This window comes from Castor canadensis, chromosome 7, assembly GCF_047511655.1.
Source record: "Castor canadensis chromosome 7, mCasCan1.hap1v2, whole genome shotgun sequence".
Lineage (NCBI taxonomy): Eukaryota > Metazoa > Chordata > Mammalia > Rodentia > Castoridae > Castor > Castor canadensis.
In genome coordinates this window covers 105,272,091-105,294,233 of record NC_133392.1, presented here as the reverse complement: position 1 = coordinate 105,294,233, position 22,143 = coordinate 105,272,091, and the positions used below count along the sequence as shown (strand labels likewise).

Here is a 22,143-nt window from a genome sequence, read left to right as displayed (position 1 = left end):
TGTCCAAAGAGTACCCCCTTGAATGGTAGATAGCAGCAAAGTAGCTGCATCACAAATGAGTGAAGTTTCTGTAATTCTACAGACATGGAACAGGAAGGCATCACTTGCTTCAACATTAAAACCTTCTTGTCAGAGCCCCACACTGGTGGCTCATGCCTATAATCCTATCTACTCAGAATGCAGAGATCAGGAGGATCCTGGTTTGAAGCCAGCCCAAGCAAATAGCTCATGAGACCCTATCTCAAAAAAAACCCATCACAAAAAAAGGGTTGGTAGAGTGGTTCAAGTTGGAGGCTCTGAGTTCAAACAAGCCCTCAGAAAAATCTGTTGCATCAACATTTTCCTTGATCCACAACCTGCATTGCTTCAGATCAGGGGACTGAGAGATCTCCTTAAAGAATGCTCAGAGACCTGGCTTCCTAGTGTTCACACAGCTAAACCCAGCCATAACTTCTTTGGATCCATGAAGAGAATGTCACCCTCTTGTAGCTCCACTGATAGAGCCATAGTCTGTGTGGTCCAGGCTGCCAAGTCATAAAATAATTAGTTGTAAACCATGGTCAATCTCCTGTTTTCTTTCCATGACTGATAAGCAAGTTCAAGTGTTCTTTTATATTTCCATAGTTAATATTTTAACATACATATTACAGAAGCTAAAATGATTCAATCACCTTTTGAACATAGACAGATAACAGTGGCCATTCAGACTTCAGAGGTAAATTTCCACATATGAATCATCCTATTTTCCCTGATGCTATTGTTTTCAAGCTAATGTATTAAGCCCCAAATGTAGTGATAACATTTTTCCCCACTGGAGTAGAGATTCTAACTGCTTCTGATGAAAATGTAACAGAGAATAATGAAACTTAACATCCAACAGTTTATTTCAGACTTCTCATGATCTACTCTTGCCTTTAAAGAATCCTCAAAATACTTCAGAGCATGACCTGGAAGCATGTTCACAAAGCACTAACTTTTCAAAGTATTTTACACTTATGTGTACACACACACACACACACACTAATTCTACAATAACTTTGAAGTGTCACATTGTTACATTAGTATATCAAAAGTTCCTAGAAAAACTTTATTAGAGAAAGATGTATAATTTTGTTTACTTCGGCATTTCTCAAAAGATATTTATAAATAGAACATAACATATTTTCTGAAAAAATTTTCAATGGACACAGTAATACATAGCATATACTTGCAGTTCTAATATAAAACAAAAACTAACATAAATTAATGCTTTGCCCTTGGAGTTTGGCTACTTAAGCTATATTGATCTTATAGGTGATTTTATGAATGGGTAACGAAGTTGATTATGCCAAAGGCAGCTGTTCTTTAATTACTATGTGGTGATTGCTCATTAAGATCCTGGAAGAAGAGCAAGCCATAAAGATATCGGGGGCATAAATCAGATAGTGAAAGATAAATAGTTATAACTTTAATTCTTGGCTGTTTTACCTGGTATAATTTTTAAATGCAAGTTTTTGTGCTTGATGCTGATCCAAGTCAAGGATTTATGACACCAAAAAGAGTATGAAATCATATATTGCAATTTTCAAGTTCATAATTATAAGTACTGCATTGCAATATCTTAGTATTCATTTGTTGGTTATTATCCTTAACTTAGAATTTTTCTGCCAATCTGTATCACAGCAGGAATCTTAGTTATTATTGCTTACAAGTTAATTAAATATTAAATCACAGCTGGCTTAAAAAGTTGCAACTAGTCCATTTGCTGAAGAATGGGAAAGGGAAATGTAATAGTATTTGTGTCTACACAGGTGTGTGTGGACCCCTTGCTTTCATTTATTTGTCTGCATTGATTTTCTTGAACTCCCATTAGTATAAATAAATTTTTTTACAATAGTAAAGTTGAACCTGAACTGCATACTAACACTGTGTCTGTTTATGGGTATATTTAAGCAGAATGCAGCCAGTTACCATGATAACTATTCATCACAAGTGATTCCTTTAATTTCTTTTATATGACTTTTTTGTCATAAAACTGCTCTGATGCATTAATAAAAATTCTCTGTTTTAGGACTGTTGAAAAAACTAACTACTCTAAAAGTAGATGACAATCAACTTACTATGCTGCCCAATACAATTGGAAAGTAAGTGCCAATATTTTGTACCTTTTTATAGCCTGCCTATAGCCAGAAATAAAAGGATAGATTTAGTTTTCTACTTCAAAACATTTTCTACTAGTTGTTCTTATGTCAATCTATTTTAGACTGTTTTATTTAATTATATGTATTTGTATACAGTGTGTCTAACTTTAATTTTATATCTGAATATTTTATCAACATCCAACTACATATTATAGTGAGAAATATTCAACCACAAATATTCAACCATGAATTTTTCACAAGTAAAACAATTACCAGACCTTCAGTTATACTCTTGATTGTATTTTACAGATAGTATTAATTTGATACTTTTACTAAGTAACTGCTCTGAATTCACTTGAAGATTTCTTGTAAAATCAAATGAATTTTCTAAGGCTCTGCATCATATATATATATATATATATATCATGTAATATGATATGTATATATCATATACATATATAATGATATATGTAGACATTACACTATTAATAATTTTTATATGTATGGAAGCTTAATGTATTGAAGGAAGCTAAAGAAAAAAACATCTGATTAGCTAGTGTTTTAAAAACTTTTAGATAAAAGTACAAATTTGCCTTTTAAGGATAAAACATGCTCCATTTTTTATAGCAATTTATTTCTAACTTTATATTGCTATTCATATTTAGTTCACAGCTCCTTCAGAAATAATATATTTTCTAAGTGTTTCATTGAAGTTCTTTTGCTTATAATTTGTGCAAAGTGAGAAATCAATATAAGCTGTCTTCATCTTGAAATTATGTAAGACCTTTTCTTATCAAGATCTTGCCCCATATCTCACTGTGAAGAAGTATATAAACCCCTTAATCTAACAGATTTGGGCATACTCAGGAAAAGAAAGCCTTAACTTTTTCTTAAACAACTTTATCAGGTATAATTGATGAACAACAAACTGCATATATTAAAGTCTTCACTCTAAGTTTGACATAGGAATACAGCCTTGGAACCACCACCACCACCATAATCGTGATGGTGAAATGCCCCTCACCTCTCCCTCCACCCCCATCTTCTGCAAGTGGACAGGAAACCACCGATCTGGAAAGCTTCACTTTAAACAGTTCCACAATTTGGCAGAATTCAAATTCGAATGTTCAGACCTCAGAGAGTAATAAAAATCTCAGCCATTTTTAATATTTTATTATGCACACTATGCAGTATGTTTCTGTCCATGGTTGTTTCCATTTTCTCCAATATATAGTAGAGAGAACAGTGCTGTCTTTTGAGATACACAAAAGTAATTTTCCTCATCAGCTTTTTAAAAATTCTTTCCAATTATATTCGTAGGCACTAATCTTTCTTTGTTGGATCAATACTTGGGAGAAATCAAATTCAACTTCATTTATCCCTACTAAGTGCCTGATTGGTATTTTGCCACTTACATTCAGATGTCTTATATAAACTAATTACCTAATTCTTTAAAGACAAGAGGAAGAGGTTAGATAACCTAAATATAAACAAGGAAAGTTGTTTTTTCAATAGGAAGTGGGACCTGACTTTGGCCATCCTGAGAATTAGCTTTTGATTTTCAGCCCACTGTTGGCCTCTTAAAAACCTCCCAGGTGGCAAACTCAGCTCTTTCTGGAGTCAAGTTTTAGCCCAAGACTGACACTATGATATGTGCTCTTGGCACACATCTGTATGAGTTCCTGCCTCTGCCCTTCATCAGTTTTATCTCATGCCAGACACTGTTTTAGAAAGGCATTCTAAGCTCTGTCTCCTTCCCAGTAGTCAGGCAGGGCATTGAAGCCAAGCTATACACACACTCTAAACCACAGTCAGTCTTAGTTCTTACATCACCACCAGTATTTAGTTATGTTCCTTGCAGTCTTCCTGGTAGCTGAATTATAAATGTGGAGAAAGCTAAAATGATGAAGCAGTTATTTGATACTTTAATGTGTTCAAAAGGAACAGGTTATAAACACCAGTTGGCTGTCAGCAGCTTTCAGTTGCTTGAACAAAAGACTTATTCCAGAAAATCAGGATAATTGGGAAATAAAGCACCTATAAGCATTGAGAAGAAGGAATAGTGAGCCTACATATTGAAAGCAACTCATTCTTATTAAATTCTCAGATGGCCCAAAGCCAGAAGAAATACTGAATGTTGGTGAAAAAAGGCAATATTTAAAGGAGCTGGACAGAGAAGGCACTTCATTAAAAGGCCCAATTTGGCAGGGGTGGGGAGAAGGCCCAATGAAACTTAGCAGACATTCATGGGGCAGTGAGAGGAAACCACTGTTTTGATTGACTGCAATCAATATTAGCCAGTATCATAATGGATTATCAAGAAAGCCACAAAAGCACTAGTTGTATAGGCATGAGGATCCACTCAAAACCAACAGCTACTAACAGCTTAGATGTTCCCTGACTCTTGTCTGCCAGTTCCAGTACGAATGCAATTGACAAGAGGGCAACAATGACAGGTATGGAAGTCTAATTCCCCAGAGAAAAGGTAGAGAAAATTTGAGGTGTACCTCTTAGAGAAATGTTTTTTTTTAAATCACCTGAAGTAAGCATATAATTAATTAAGAATTAAACAAAATATCTAGAAGTCCAAGGTTATAGCTCCCGTACTACTTTCCAGATCTTGCTGGCGTGTTATACACTCCCAACTGCAGACCCCAGGAGCCCAGAAAAAATGTCACCATTCTATCTCTGGACTCTCTTTCCACCCCAAGAATGGCTTCAAAGTAAAGTAGCATTTTCATTTCCCATCTCTTTTAGTCAATTTTCTATCACTGTGACAAATGCATCTGAGATAAATAACCTAAAGGAGGAAAGGTTTATTTTGGCCAAGTTTGTCACTTGGCTCCATTGCTTCTCGGATGGTAAGTGAGGCAGAACATCATGTGAGGAGTGTGTGGTAGAGCAAAGATGCTTACCTCAGGGTGGCTGACAAGGAAAGGAGGAGGGTGCAGAGACAAAACATACTCTTCAAGATCACATCCCCAATAACCTACTTCCTCCAGCTATGCCTCACGCCCAAAGGTTTCATCACCTCCCAATAACCTCTTAAGCTATGAAACCATCACTGGATTAGGCCACTGATGAAGTTAGAACTCTCAAAGGCCCCACCTCTGAACACTTCTGCAGTGGGGACCAAGCATTTAAAACATGGATCAGAGGAATGTTTCAGATCCAAACCACAACACTATCCTACTTGTCTTTGTAGAACACAAAGATACAGGCTTTTTGGTGTAAGGTTTTTCTGGTTCAGAAACATGACCAGAACATAACCAAAAATAATGTTATAAAATTTAAAATTTTTCATAAAATATATAAACACAGTGTACACTGACTTGATCATATCTACCATTAATTAATCTTATCACTCTTCTTATTAACTGGGCTTCAACCATACTGGCCCTTTGTTCACAACTCCAGTGAACCAGACCTTGTGCTTCCTCAGGGCTTTCTTACTTGTAGTTACCTCTACCTGAAATATTCTTTCCCCACCCCTTGTAAGACTGAATACTTCACATCTTCTCAGTCCATGCCTTTAATCTTTGATATGCATTCAGATTTCCTTATTTTAAAAGAACATTCTGTATAGACCTAATATAAGTACAGCAATTCTATGGAAAACAGGTCACACTAAGGGAGGTCAAATATAAGAGAGGGAGGGTAAAGGAAAGAAGTCAAGAAGGTGAACATGGTTGATGTAGTCTCCATACAAAAATAAATGTAGAATTTTTAAACCAGCTGAAACTACTATAAGGAGGGCACTAGATGGAAAGAAGAAAAACAAAGGAGATGAACCAAATCAGGCTATAATACATATAAACATGGAAGTGCCACAAGGAAACTCCCTGTGTAGCTATCCTAAACAACCAAAAATGTTATTTTTCTCTTCTTCTTCTTTTCTTATAAAAATAGGAGAACGAGAGGGCAGAACAGGTCTTGCCTGGGTTGGGAGGAGGTGGGGAAATGGTGAAGGAGGATGAATATGCTGCAAATATTGTGTGCACATGTATGAAAATCAAAAAATGATATCTGTTGAAATTATTCCAGGAATGGGGGAGAGTGGGATGAAGAGAAGTGGAGGGGTGAATTCAAGTATGATATATTGTAAGAACTTTTGTAAATGCCACAATGTACCCCCACCCAGCACAACAATAAACAAGAAAGAAAAAACAATAAATAATAATATATATTTTTTAAAAAGCACATTCTGCTCTAATACATTTGAAACCTGAGAGACTTGGAAACCTGCATCTGTCCACAGACAATATTGAGTGACAGGGTCCAGTTCTGGATTTGAGTATCACCTCCACAGTGAGGATTTCCCTCCATGTTCTGCTACCAGTATGTCCACCATCAAATTTTCTCTGTCCCTATGACCATTTTGTTTCTTTCATTGTCACCTTTCACAACTTAAAATTGGTCATTTTATAAATCACCTTATTCCTTTAATTTTTTTCTTAAATGCATACAGCAGACTTCAATTAAGATAGGTTTTGAATCCCAGCTCTAGAATTGTATAAAGCTTCTAAAAATGATGAATGCTGACTTACTTTTAGTAGTCTAGAACCCTCTATTGTTCCATGTTAATCCGCACTCTTGGATAAGGATGAGAATACCAAGCACTAATTATGTTTGTGATGGATATGGCTCATTTAGATCTCTTGTGCTTCTACTCTTCACTAAATACCTTGATTCAGAGTGAAAATACAAAAGAAAAAACTGGGTAAATAATGCAAATGAATATGGATGCTAGATGATTCACATACTTAAATTTCATTACAATTAATAATTCTCTTAAAAGTATGAAAAAGATTTATCAAAGATAGATAGAACCATTTAATTCAAAGGTTGATTACTGGTTTAAAAAGAGAAAGGTTAAGAAACCCATCATAAAAGCTCATCTTTCAAAGATTTTTATTGTCATTGCTTTGGTTATTGTTTCAGGGAAAATACAAGAGATGTGTCAGAAGACTGGACTAACAAAAACAAGCAGTGTTTCTTTTTAAAAATTAATAGTGGATATGCAGGAAATAAAGCAAAGTCACTCCTTTCACTAACTGTTTTTGCTTGGGATAGTATGGCTATTTGTATTAAAATATGTTACTTACATTAACATGTCATGGCTTTATTATTATGTAAGAACACATGAAGCTGGGCTCCAGTGGCTTATGTCTCTAATCCTACCTGCTTGGGAGCTGAGATCAGAAGCATGGCTGTTCAAGGCCACCTGGGCAAAAAGTTCATTAGATCCCCTCTCAATGGGAGACTGATAGGGAAGACATAGTTCTTAGTCAACTCAGGCAAAAAAAATTCATAAGACCCCCATCTCAACCGAAAATAAAAGCCAGGTATGATAGAACACACCAGTCATTCCATCTGTGGCAGGAAGCATGAAGTAGGAGGCTCATGGTCCAGGCCAGCCTGGACAAAAAGCAAGACCCTATCTCCAAAATGACCAAAGCAAAAAAGGCTGAGGTGTGACTCAAGCAGTAGAGCACCTACCTGGCAAGTATGAAGCCCTGAGTTCTAACCATAAATAAATAAATAGATAAATAGATAAAAGTAATTCTTTTCAAAGTTTCTGCTTTAATTTATAGAATGGTAGATATAGCCCTTAGAAGTTTTTAGGGGCTACCAGTGATTTCTCAGAATATGGAAAGTTGTTAAGACCAACACCTTTGGTCTTAATTTGGTCATAGTTTGGAAAGTAAAATTATAATGACTACTGTCTAACTTATATTCTCACTTTGATGTAGTCCTCCACACAAAAATGTCTTGGATTTGCATGTATGGTAAAAAAAAAAATACACTGCATTTGTAAAGTTTTATTATGTACCTAAGTAAGAAATTTATCCTTAAAGATCAGTGAAATAGTGACATTGCTTACTTAGAAGTCAAAATTGCAAGATCAGAGGTTTAGTTAATAAAAATTTATTATAATCAAGTAAGTGTTGTGTAAATGTCAACTAATCTACCCACTATCATGAAACATTCTACCTAAAATTCTGCGTACTGATAGAAATGGGAAGACCAGCTACAGTGACCAAAAATATTCTTTTTCTGCACACACAAAATATTCAGTATTTGAAACTTATATTTGGTAATTTTTTTAAGTATAACTATTAAAAACTGCTGGAAGAATTCCCTTATCAATATTTTTCATAATTGAAATAGGACCCATGACTTTTGGGTCAAACATTTTAAAAATTAGTTATTGCTGTTGTTGAACCTTAATATGTGTCTTAAGAGCTCTACAGCACCAAGAATAGAATGTCAACTAAGATAATAATAAATAATTTTTTGTGCTTCTAGTGTTCCAGACATCATTTGGTAATTCACAAGGAATATCATTAGAAGGTCCTGTTAGCACTATTCAATATGTATTATCTCCAGATCAATAGATACAGACACTGACACCGAAAGAAGTTACTGATGTCAGTGCTATCCTTTTAATTCAACTGTCCCTGATGCTTCTCAATGTATACGAGAGAGGAATCACGTTTTATGACTGATTCTTCATATCTGGTAATATAATGGGCTCCTTGCTCTAGATACAAAGGATATTTTACCAGAAGAGAAACGGCATGCTGACTCTGCTCTTTCTTACCTTCATAAGTCTTAGATAAAAGCAATAAAAATTCAGAACACTGAATGTGTATTTTAAATAGTCATTCCTTCATGAAGTATGGCCAAACAGGCTGCTGGGCTAGGAGTCAGAAAAAATTTGAGGACCTATGCAAAACTGGCATTACCTCTTCTCTATGGGCTCCGAGGTGTGAAGTGACAGATCATTATCAGTCATGACATTAAAACAGGCTTCATGGGAACATTACCTTACATTACCTTGGTAATTCTGTATACAGGTTAGAGTAATAATACTAACTTGTGATATTTTTCCACTTTTTTTGTGTGTGTGCATGAGACTGGGGTTTGAACTCCAGCTGCACACTTGCAAAGAGTCACACCTCCAGCCCATTTTGCTCTAGTTATTTTGGAGATGAAGTCTCACAAACTATTTGCCCAGACTGGCCTTGAACCATGATCTTTCTGATCTCAACATCCCAAGTAGTTAGGATTACAGCCATGAGCCACAGACATCCAATTTTTCCAGTTCTTATATTAGTCTCATGTTTATCTTTTGTGTCTTCATTTAACTTTTTGATTATTTTGCCATGTTCTGAATTATAATACAGTCTCCTTAAGGCAGGAATCCTGTCTTGAGCATCTCCAACTCCTCCATTGCCACCAGGCAGTATGGCACACAGAGGAATATTTGTCAGCTTCAGTTTCAATCTTAGTTTCTCTTCTCATTAACCAATTGACTTTGGAAAAGTCATTTCACATCTCAGAGCCATGGTTTTCCCATCTGTAAAATGTAAATGACAATATTTCTCTGAGGTTTTTGTGAAACTCAGTGCTAGAAAGCCTTCAATAAATTATTATCATTGTTATTAAGGGTGATAACCAAAGCCATGTATTTAATGAGCATTGCTTATGTTCATCTGTGTGAGGATTATTGATAAAACATGAATGGAACATTTTACCTTAAAAAGAAAAACATTATTTACTTCTTTGCAAATGTGGTAATAATACAGTGTTTTAGTCTGCTTGGGTTACCATAATAAAACACCATAGACTATGTGACTTAAACGACAGAAATCTTTCATAATTCTGGAGACTGAGGCATCAAAGACCAAGCACTAGCAAGGTAGACTTCATTCCAAGGACTCCTTTTGGCTTGCATGTAGCTGCCATGCTACTGTGTGCTCACATGACCTGTGCTTTGTACATGAGGAGAAAGGGTAAGAGCAAGCTCTCATGTGTTACTTTATACAAGGGCACTAATCCTTACCATGGGTTCCTATTCTCATGACTTTGTTCAATCTTAATTACCTCCCAAAGGCTCCCTTTCCATTGCACAGAGGGTTAGGATTTCAATATATGAATTTTGGAGGGAAACAAATATTCAGTCCATAACAGACATGTTTTAAATATATAAAATCTACTTTTAAGAAGCAAGGTATTAGAAATTTTTCTCATGCTTCTTGACAGAGTCCTCAAGAATGAACTGTGGAGTGATAGTACAGTCATGCATCACATATCGATGGAGATACTTTTTGAGAAATGTGTTATTAGGCAATTTTGTCATTGTGTAAACATCATAGAGAGTTACACAAACATAAGATGTCTCAGGCTACTTCCATCATAACATGATATACTATTGTATAGTCAACTTTTTTGTAAGTAGAAGGAATATACTCAGTTATAATATCAATTTAAGAACCATTCTCCTGCACTGATCTCTCCCTGCCCCAACATTTTAGAGCTATGGCCATTTATGTCTTGTGGCTAATTTATAATTGTATTTACTCCAGCATTCCTGAATGTTTCTATATTTTTGGCTAGCTAAGAAATTTTTTCTATATATGTTCCTAAATTGGAAAATACAGACTTTTTAAAAAATGACCTGGTAATGAACAAAACATTTTCTACTCATAAGTATTGACAGATTTGTCACTAAAAATACTTTTGAACAGTATTTTGCATTTGGGTAATACAGATTTTCCTTTCAATCAATCAAATTTTCCTGAAGAGTATAAAGGAAAACAAAGGTTTCTAAGTGCTTTGGATGGATGGCAAAATTGGGTCTAATGAGAAGTGTATTGTATTGTCTATATAATGATGGTAACTGCCCAAATCAGCCAACATTTCAGAGGTAAACTCCCTGAATGTGTTTCTAACAGATGGTGCTTTCACCACAGCTTGACTGAATTCAACTTAGACTCAAAATCAGTGATAAAACTGAGTTTTGTTTAGTAAATCATGGAGAAAAGAATTAATCTGACTACAATTTATCTTACTATTTAGAAGCTGTCCATCAACTTACCTAATGTCAATGAGAAAATTGGATACCTAGTCCAAATGAAATTGATTTGTAACTTCTGAAAATTAGAATAATTATAAAAGTTACTTAGCATTCGCTCTGTGCCCATTCAAAGTGTTTTATGTATATTAACCTCATTATTGAATTTAGGCTTTATAACATATTGTTAAGTCCTGCTGTCACCCTCTGTTGCCCAGTGATGAAGCTGACATAGAATAGTTAACTTGGCTTGGATATTCCCAGTAGTAATTGGGAGAGTGTAGACTCCAGTCCCAGCTGTCTGACTTCAGTTTGGTCTTGACCTTGGGCTATACTGGCATTTTTATACTGACAATTTTGAGCCTTTTATATTGGCAATAATTATTTAAACATCTTGCCTTTGCCAAACAAATTTTCTTGTATTCTTTCATGTACTCTCTCTCTCTCTCTCTCTTTCTCTCTGCCTCTCTCTCTCTTTCTCATCCCTCTCTACTAAATTTCTGCTGATACAGTAGTAACTCTTCAGAGACATCTGAAATTTTTCTGTTTTTCATGTATAGCTAATCAACTGCTGGCAATTTTACATTTGTTGGCTGGAGGCAGCTTTCACAAAACAATCCATTTTAACAAGGTGATATCACAGAATAACTTTTACATGTTTCAGAAACAAGTTGCTCAAAATTTGAATTTTTTTGGTGTCTTCTCTACCTCTTCCTACATCATTCTAATGAAGTGCTATTTCTATGCCAGGTGTTTAAACATACACTTATTCCTCATGAAAATACTACATTTTAAATGTTATAGATCAGTTTTATAGATGAAAAACACAGGTTAATAGTAAACAAACATGGGCCAACTATTAACAGCCATGCTAGAATTGGAACCCAAACCTACTGGAATATTTTCCACTGAATTCCATGACATTACTTCTGTTAAGAATTAAAAGTGAATTAAGAAGGTCAGTCCCAAAGCCATTTTTTGTTTAATAGTATCTAATGATCATAAATGATGTTAAAGTGAAATTGTAAATTATCTATATAATATATTCACAATCCTTCTTTCCCATTAGCTAGGTAATTGAGGGTTAATGAAGCAGTAATATCTTCCCAAGCAAGAGTATTATGAAGACCAAACTAAAGAAAAGCGTGGGAAATATTTTTAGAAAATGAAGTCAATACAATTGATTAATTTGAAGCATTACTTCTTCCACTATTATTATGAGTACTGATACCTCTGTGACTTAAGCACAACTCTTATAATATTTACGTTTTAGGTTATTGTTGATATGTCTGTTGCGTGTGCTTAACTGTTACACTTGAAATATTTCCAAGGGCTTTATTTGAAGCCTTGCAATTTAACATGTGGCCCCTGGACCTGAAGTATCTACCTCACCCAGGAGCTGGTAGAAATACAGCATGTGGGCCCCAACCCAAACCACTCAGAATCTGCATTTTGTCAAATTTTCCTGTTGATTGGTATGACACTGAAGTTTAGGAAGCACTATTTTATAGAACCTTATACTTTCTCTGGAACTTGTTTTTAATTTTAGTGTGTACAACTTCTTAAAGATAATATTTAATCTACTTTTTATTTCATTATTATAAATGCTAGTGATAATCTGATTAAATGTGATAACTTCTCATACATGATCTTATATTAAAACCAATTTAGGTGGGATGGTGGTGCATGCCTGCAATCTCAGTTACTGAAGAGGCATAGGTAGTTACTGAGTCCGGCCTGGGCAAAATGTGCAAGACCCAATCTGAAAAATAACTTCAGCAAAAAAGAGCTGAAGATGTGGATCAAGTGATAAAGTGCCTGCCTAGCTAGCACGAGGATCTGAGTTAAAAAAAAAAAAAAAAAAGACTTGTGACTTTTAACAAAAGAACAATAAATAAAGTAAGCTGAAATGATTATGAGTTTGAATTTTGGGAATTTCGGAAATCACTGATAAGTGTGTTTTGCTTTGTTTGTTAATCCAAAGATTTAAATACTTTCAGGCTATAAATTACTCCTTCAGGATAGCCCATTGAGTAGTAAAAATGTTGTTTTTTAACCAGAGAGTTCTTGCTTTGCACAGTAGAATGGACCTGTGTAGAGAAAAAAATGAAACTTTTTTCCTAGTATATATTCAAAACACAACAAGAGTACTTCCTGTCACTGCAATATGTGGGTTTTCCCACACCAAGAAATTCTCCAACTCTCTATGGTCACAAACTGAGTGTCCTACAACTTTATTCAATTCTGACACATCTATCTGGAGTTGGCATCAGAACCAGAGGTTAAGGGCTCAGTCCCTCAAGACTACCCCCAAATACACACACGCATATACTTAGAGGCCAGTCATAGTCAATGAACGGTAAACTGTAAGCCCGTAAGCTGGAGGATGCTATGGCTCCCTCTGATCTTTTCATAGAATGGCTCAGGAAAATCAGGGAAACAAGTTAATCAGTATGTTATAAAAGATATTGCAAAGGGTACAAGGTAGCAGCCACATGAAAAGGCTCATAGTGAAAGGTATTTTGAAGGGAAGTGGAGCTTCCATTCCCCTCTCTGGTGTAGCACCTTCCCGGTACCTCCATGTGGTCACAATTGAAAGTTCTCTGAACCTTGTCTTTTTGGGTTGTTATGGAAGCTTTATGATGTAAGCATGATTGATTACCTCATTGGTCTTTGGTGATCTGCTCAGCTTTTAGCCACTCTCCCCTTTCCAGAGGTCATGGTAGGTTTCCCTGGCAAGCAGCAGCCAGTCTGAAGCTATGCAGGAGCCCTCAACGATAAATATCATTAGTAGACAAAAGGGCACTTCCTAGTTTTAGTAGCTTTGTGCCAGAAACTGGTTGAATATCAAATATATATGTCTTAATATAAGTCACAATATCACAGGAAGTATAAAATGACCATGTAATTTGAAACTACGACACAGTCTTAATCAAAGGAGAAAATTAGGATTGTTTTTGCATAATGCCTTTAAAATCTTTTATCATATCATTAAATATCCCTATTGTAAGTTGTAAGTGTATAGGTAAATGGAAATATAGTAAACATTGAGAATTAAATTTGTTTGGTTTGGTTTAATAAAATTTTTAGCAGCATTAGCTTGAATAGTGCTTGTCTTCTTTTCATAGTGTAAGTTACGATACACAGTGAATATCATCTCTATGCATTGGTGAATTGTCATACTCCTTTTAAAGTTTGGATCATCTTCTAAAATTTCAGCCTTTGTGCTTTCAGTGTTGTGAAATATCTCTGAGAATACTTTTACTGTGAAACTTATTGCCAGCGTCACTTCCTCTGGGACATCTTCATTTTTTTTGTCACATTCACGTTCTCATTTATGTGAATAAGTTTTGCCTTCACTAAGTTCCTTTGGCAGCTTATCTTGGGTTCTGTAATAGTAGTAGTGTTAACATTCCTTTGGCTTGCTGTTTCTCCTACAGCTCTACTTTTTATTATTCATTTATTCACATGTGCATACATTGTTTGGGTCATTTCTCCCTCCTATCCCCACCCCCACCCTCTTCCCCTTCCCCCCCTCCCCCCACCCCTGCTTCCAGGCAGAACCTGTTCTGCACTTTTCTCCAGTTCCGTTGAAGATCTACAGCTCTGTTTATGTGCTATTCAAATCCTGAGTATTATTTGCTGGACGTTTCTGCTATACTGCATGCATGTTACTTGTCATTACTTCCTGCCATGAGACTCAGACATTTTCAGTTTTATATTTCATGTCACATTTCATCCAGAACTCAGGCAATGAAACTACATGATCACCAGTTGCAGAATGAATAGCCTCCTCAAAAGTCTGTGAAAGATAACAGGCCTTAAAAGTTCAAATAGCTCTGTGGGTCATTGGCTGGATTAATGAAGTTGCCCTTGGTGATAAAAGGCAAATTTTCACATTTTTATTTGTATCCCCAAGAGAATTAGAATGAGCAAGAACATTTTCCTAGAGCAGTAGTATTTTAAGAGTTAAATTTCTTGCGTATGGTATCTGCCTACTGCTGGGAGGAACACAAGGACATGATTTGCTGTCTCTGTGTAAACATGAGATGTGCGTGGCTGATCACTGACAGACTTTAAAAGAAGGGATGTGACGGTCATTCATCCTGATGTGCATCAGTTACTCACAGGTGATTTGCGAACTGAAGAACTGTTCTGCTTTCACAGTTAAAACACTGAGGAACTGAAATCTGAACCATGTAGTTGAGGGACTAGTGTTACTTAATGAATCAACAACTGGCATTTGTGCAAAATGGAACTGCACAAAGTGAGGACTGCCTTCTGTGACGTAAGACCGACTTCAAACATATTAGTATAAACGGAAGATAAACTAAGAAAACTTGATCAACTTTTTAGTCATTAAAATGCCTTCTTTGACCTCAACCTCTGAATATACATCTCAAATGTTTGCCATCTTAAGAAAACTGATGCTTTTATGATGCCTGGCTGAGAATATGACCTCAAGCTGTTCGTAGAAACCTCTTTTATGCAATTCTACAAGATATATTAAGTTGCCTGATAGTAACACCATCTTATTGTGGAGTTATTATATGCAGTTTTGACTGAGCTGGGTCAAAAATAAATAAATAATAAATAAATACAGTCAAAAGAAATTTCAAAACAAAAGTTTTCAATTCCCACTTGCACATTGTAACACTCAGTTGACATGGAGATCCTCTCAATCAGTCCCTCATTGTGACCAGTTGTCTTTAAATCATTGTGCTGAGTGTTTCCCTGCCCTTAATTTTGTGAAGATATGCCTCCCAAAAAGCAAATGGTGCCCAAAAACTAAAGTAAAAGTGAATGTGCTCCGTAATTTTAGATTTGATGAAAGGCAGCATGTCTTTAATGGAAATTGGGCAGCATTACGGGAAAAGTGAATCAAGCACCCATAGTGCAGTACCCAAAGTCTATGTATCCTGAGCGTTCCCAGGGTTTCCTCAATGGTGGTCTCCTCAAACTGTGCTCCTGTAGATACTAATAGTCTGCTGTAGTAAGACACATTTCTAGGCTTCTTTTTAAGGAAACAAAGACACTATTAATGCGTTCCCATATATGTTGATGTCTTTCCCCCATAAACACACAGAGTTAACACAGTTTTGCCCACCTAGCACCCAGGAATGTGATGACTCCTACATATGGGAATCTTAAAGGATTTGGAAACAATTTCATTGGATTTATTAATAATAAGAGAAAATTTTACTTAGTGTGTGTTGTGATAGGTGTTATAAGTTCCTCGCTTATAATATCTTATGAAATATTCAGAGCAACTACATGATTTTTTAGTCTCCTCATTATAAATATGAAGAAGGTGAGGATTAGAGAGGTTAGATGGCTTGTCTATATAAAAGGAATTTTTTCACTTGATCTGCACTTACTTAAGAGCTATTATTCAAAATTAGGCTATGTTTCACTTCAGCTAGTTCTAACCAGCTGAGCCTTTAAGATTCATGAACTTTGAGTGACCCTGGCCAGAGTCAGACAGGACCTAATTGCATTACATGTTTTCTGGCCCATGGACAATGAGACTTGATTTACCTAACCAAACTCAGATTTATAAACTCATTCCACCTATTCCATAATGTAAGATTTTTATCCTTCATGAGCATAATCACCATGATCCACTCTCACCATTCCCCTTTGTCACTGACTTTTCCCCTCAGAGCACTACTTAGTGAATTTCTTCCCTGGTAGGTAAATAAAAGCAGCTTTGTTTTTTGAGCTGTGGTGGTCTTCATTTTATTTGTTGATACCTAAGAACATAAATCACGAAAGTGATAGAGAACTGGAACACAAGTCCATTCTGACTGGCTTCAGCTCATATACTACATTTCTATATTCACTTGTTAACAAAACAATGGAAGCAAATTGCATTCAAGCTAGCTTGTTCCAATATATAAAAAGACTTCCTTCCTGCTACATGAATAACAATACAAACGGTAGTAACAGTGTGATGACATTAACCACCGCCAATGCCTACCTAACTATAGCTAGTGCGTGCTCTATACCAGGCTTTGTTTGTTTGCCAGCTACCTCAAAAAAGGCATTGAAGTGTTTTGTTACTTTCTGATAACTTCAATGTGCACTCCTACATTTATATTCTGTAGATCTGAGCTAATGTAAGTATGGAGTAGTTAAAGACTGTGACAAACTAGAGAATTGGGCCCATTTGAAGCCAACAGTTATTTCTGTTTCCAGTATTTGTCATAGAAGAATACAGGTCCAGGATTGCCACATTTACAAGAGCACCAAGTATGTAAAGTTTACTGTTTTATAACACTGGGTAATAGAAACAAAGCATGACTGCAGGCTGAAATGTGCCCTGCCAATAGACTGCTGCAGATGTAGAGGCTAAGAAAGAGGCAGCATAACATAGCAGAGCCATATATCTACATCTAAGCCCCAGCTTTACTGCTTTTGTCAGGTTTGAGGCACGTCACTTAGTCTTTTGCAACCTCAAATTTCTTATCTGTAAAATGAGTTTAACATCGTGGACAGCTTACACAGTTGTTTAAAGGAAGAGATGTGTATTTTTGTTAATCTCTAGAATGGGCAGGTTCCTTGGACCTGCCCCCCACGCCCTCTATCTACTCAATGCCAATCACAGGTCCTCATTCCAAGGATATACATTCTGAACATCTAAATTATAAACAAACAAACAAAACCCAAAACCATTTCTGTCATTGTTAAGGGATCAGTTAAATGACTGTTGAATTTAAAAAGATAAAAACTAACTATTTACTTTACAAAATTAGACCAGTTATATTGAACCATTTGAGTGAACTGATTAAATCAATTAATTTATATAATTCTGTGCAGCCCTAGATGAATAACTTCCATTTGATGAATTTAGATATGTGATTTTTTTTCAAATGTTTTTGGTGATCTAACTTTTTACAATGTCTAACTAATGTGTTTAACTTTCCAGTTTGTCTTTATTAGAAGAATTTGACTGCAGCTGTAACGAACTGGAGTCCCTACCTTCTACTATTGGCTACCTTCATAGTCTTCGAACATTAGCGGTCGATGAAAATTTCCTTCCAGAATTACCCAGAGAAGTGAGGAATAAACTTGTTTTCTATCAATAACTTTTAATGAATCTGTTTTGAAATAAAATTTTAACAGGTGCAATAGCATAGTAGATTCATAAGTTAAGCTGTGCCTGTATATATATATATATATATATATATACATATATATGCATATATATGCATATATGTGTATGTGTGTGTATATGTATGTATATGTATATATGTATAAATTACCTATATATCAACATATATATGTTAATCATTCTGTTCTTAAATGGAAAGTGAAAGGATTTTATATTTAGCCCAGAAAATACATGTGAATTAACATTGCAACATTGCATGCTAAGTAGGATAATAATAATTTATTATTATAAGCTAATCAATACCAAGGAATATAATTTTAAATCATTTAACATGGGTATTTTGCTTTTAAGAACAGTTATAAATAACATTTTGGGATAATTACATTTCCATTTCTGAAGTAAGAGTGTTCTTTTATTCTAAGTGCATTTGTAAGTTTTCATGTTACATTATAATATTATTCAAGCTGCCAGATCCACCAAGAGATTCATTATTTTTATCTCTAACTTGGATTATGTTTACAAACAACAGTAAAAAGGTGTGAAGTACATTTACAATTTAAACATTTTCAACTAAACAGCTCCATAATGATGAAACAATAATCAATATATCATTATTTTAGAGCCAAAATTTATGAATAAAGTTGAAAAGTATCATTGTAATATGAAGTAAAATTAACTTTGTCAAAGAACTACCTACAACTTTTTCAATATGTTTGCTCTTCTATCATGAGTACAAATAGATAAGTACTCAGAAAAACAACATGATTTATGAAAACAATATGTAATACATATTTTAATAATAAAATATTAAGAAAATGCTTCTGCCTTACCATGCAAAAGTATATGAGGCACATATGGCCTTAATATCCAAATAGATCTATGTTATATACATTTATTTTAAAGAACAAGATTATAAAAACTTAAGATAATACACATATTAAAAGAAAGTTTAAAGAGATAAAGAAATCTGTGAATTAAATTTTGTATATAAGACTAATTAATACAAAAATAGAATTACATTATGAATCTTTATTTTCTTTTTTACCTGTAGATTGGAAGCTGTAAAAATGTAACAGTTATGTCTCTACGCTCCAATAAGCTGGAATTTCTTCCTGAAGAAATTGGACAGATGCAGAAATTAAGAGTTTTAAATTTAAGTGATAACAGGTATTTTTGCAACATTTCATGATTGTATATTAGTTATTTACTAAAATCAAAGTATAAGGCTGGGGGCATGGCTCAAGTGGTGGGGTACCTGTGTAGCAACCATGAGACCCTGATTCAAACCCCAGTACCACCTAAAAAAATGAAATTATAGCTATTTGTCTACAATTTTGGAAACACTGTTTGTATCTTATGAAATATATAGAATGCTTTAGGTAAACAATGACAGAAGTTAAATTGTTTTTAAGTTAAGTATTTCTAACCTTTATTACATTAATGTTATATATTATACATTAAAATTATATAAATTCTGTATACCCATATGTATATTCCAAACCCTTCCATATGCAGAAAGCATAGCAAAATGAACACGTGAAAAATAGCTGAAATAAAAAGCCATAAAATGTATTCATAAAAGTGTATTCATAGATATTCCCATATGTGCACATATGTTTTCATGTATATATTTATGTCTCTAACACATCACTAGGCAAGATATATATTTATTTTCCACCAGAGCTGGCAAGAATATTGCTGGTAAACCACTACCCAAAGTTGTAAGATTTTTGCATTATAGTAAGGACAATTAAGCATAATGAACAACAAAAGGGTAGGTCCTCTTCTTGTGATAAGTGTTATAATGGTTGATGGGTAAAAAGAAAATGTGAAACTCTACAATTCATCTTTTTTTCTACCTTCTGTGAAAAAACAATTATCCTCACATATGAAAGGATAAAAGTAGATACTGATTAGAAATAACTACTGAGTTGATACTAGTAAGTTTTTGTCAGACAAATGATGGTATGAAGAACTCAGAGACCTTGCAATGAAACTGCCAAAGATGAACTTTAATGAAATCATGCAATACTCATGGAAGGGTCAGAATAAGCATGAAAGTTCTTATTTCCTTCTTCATTTTCTTAAGGAAAAAGTAATGTGAATTTTTAAAAAGTATTCTATTAGTAGTTAAATAATATTCCAATGTAAGAAAATAAGCATTTTATTAAAAGATTTAGGATTTTTACTTTAAAATGGAATTTTTAATATTTTCTGTAATTTTTATTATATTATTGTGCTGGGGATACATTATGGCATTTACAAAATTTCTTACAATATATCAAATATATCATAGTTGAATTCACCCCTTCTATCATTCTCTTTTATCCCCCCTCCCCCTTTCCTGACATAGTTTCAACAGGTCTCATTTTTCCATTTGCATGAATACATAGTATTTCCACCACATTTACCTCCTGCACCCTTTCCTTATACCCTCCCCCTGTCCCACTGATACCAACCCCCAGACAGACTCTGTTTTACCTTCCTAGTCTCTATTTTTGAAAAAAAAGACATCTTTGTTTCTTTAAGAGAGCCATACAGAATGTTTCATTGTGACATTTCCATGTATACAGGATTTTATTTATAAGTCAAAGTGACAAAGAGACACCAAGAGTAAGTCATGTCAGAGCAATGTTATTTTCTCTTCCAACTGGATTACCAGACTGGAAGTTGAGGGAAATATATTTAATGGTGTGTCTGATTTTCAAGAAGACATGATTTAAATCTCTAGGTCTATTCTTATGAATTATATAAGTAAGTATGTTATTTTTTATAAAAAATAACATGGAAAGATGGATTCCTATTGACTTGAATTACAGTTCCAATGGAATAATTATGGGACTAGTTATTTAAGCTAGTCCAGATAGTAGTCAACCTGGAAAAGGGGTCTTCACAATTAGCTGTAGAAGTCTCTCCTAAATTCTAGCTCTCCCAGTTTTTTTCACTAGTAGTCTACATGATTATATTGCAAATGACTCATAAGTAATAGGATTTCTAATACCTTGGAGTTATTTAGTCAATAAACATATTAGAATTGAGTACCTGCCATGTTTGAGACACACTGCCAGGTGCTATAGCAAAATATATGAATAAGACATTGAATAGCTCTCAAGGTCAGAAGTTTAAAATTCTTCATCAGACCAAAAATATATGAATAATGTAATGTATCCATTCTTTATTACAGTAACTGGAACATGGGATGGAGCTAAATTAATATTTTCAACTGATGAGTCAGAAGTAAATATCAATACTCAGCTAAATCTGAAGCCTCAGTTAAACATTACTATCAGAGAATGAACTGCTTAGGGAAAAGTTTAAATAAGAAATATTATCCAGGCTGGAGGTGTGGTCCAAGTGATAGAATGCTTGCCTAGTAAGCACAAGGACCTGAATACCAACCCCAATAGTCCCCTCCAAAAAAAAACATTTTTCAGAAAAAAAGAAATGCTATCCAAAAGTAAAAATTATTCCAATTTCATATTAAAAATGTAGTAGATATTTCAAGTCAAATAAAAATTTGATTGGATATCAAAGCTAAAGCCAAACTTTACATATCTCAAAATGCTATATTTAAAGATTCCATCTTTGAATATCTACTATACAATTTAGAAGAGGTAAAGAACAAAATAACACCCTTTTTGGAGGTTCACATAAATTTTGGAACTGCAAATTTATTTAGTAGTAAGACAGACATGGTCCCTTGCCCTCAGGAAACCTACAGTTTTGTGGGGATATCAAACAGTAAACAAATAATCCCAGAAATAAATTATAATTTAAAAACTACAATGTGTTCCCTGTGGCAAATACAAGATACTACAAAACTAGATTGAGTAAAGCGGTTTAAATAAAGAGTGAGGAAAAACCTCTTTGAGAAAAACATTTAAACTGAGAGCTGAAGGATATGTGGAATTTAGTCAAGTAAACTGTGACGTGAAGGGATTCCAGCTGGAGAAAGTCTTCGCTGAACTTTGCAAAATGCTGCTCAGAGCCAGTCGGCTGGCGGAGCTGAGCCAGGAAGAGTAGCAGAAGCAACTGCTGGAGGGGTTTTT

At 34.7% G+C, this 22,143-nt stretch overlaps 1 protein-coding gene across 7 annotated transcripts in view; it reads left to right on the top strand.

Annotated features, from left to right (window-relative positions):
• Lrrc7 (leucine rich repeat containing 7) overlaps nucleotides 1–22,143 on the top strand; it is a 509,113-nt gene that overhangs the window by 365,527 nt on the left and 121,443 nt on the right. For all 7 annotated transcript variants that reach the window (XM_074079777.1, XM_074079774.1, XM_074079778.1 and 4 more), the window contains 3 exons: nucleotides 2,051–2,123; nucleotides 17,909–18,038; nucleotides 19,146–19,261. In XM_074079777.1, the coding sequence (XP_073935878.1) occupies nucleotides 2,051–2,123; nucleotides 17,909–18,038; nucleotides 19,146–19,261 (319 nt within the window). The remainder of the gene's footprint in view (nucleotides 1–2,050; nucleotides 2,124–17,908; nucleotides 18,039–19,145; nucleotides 19,262–22,143) is intronic.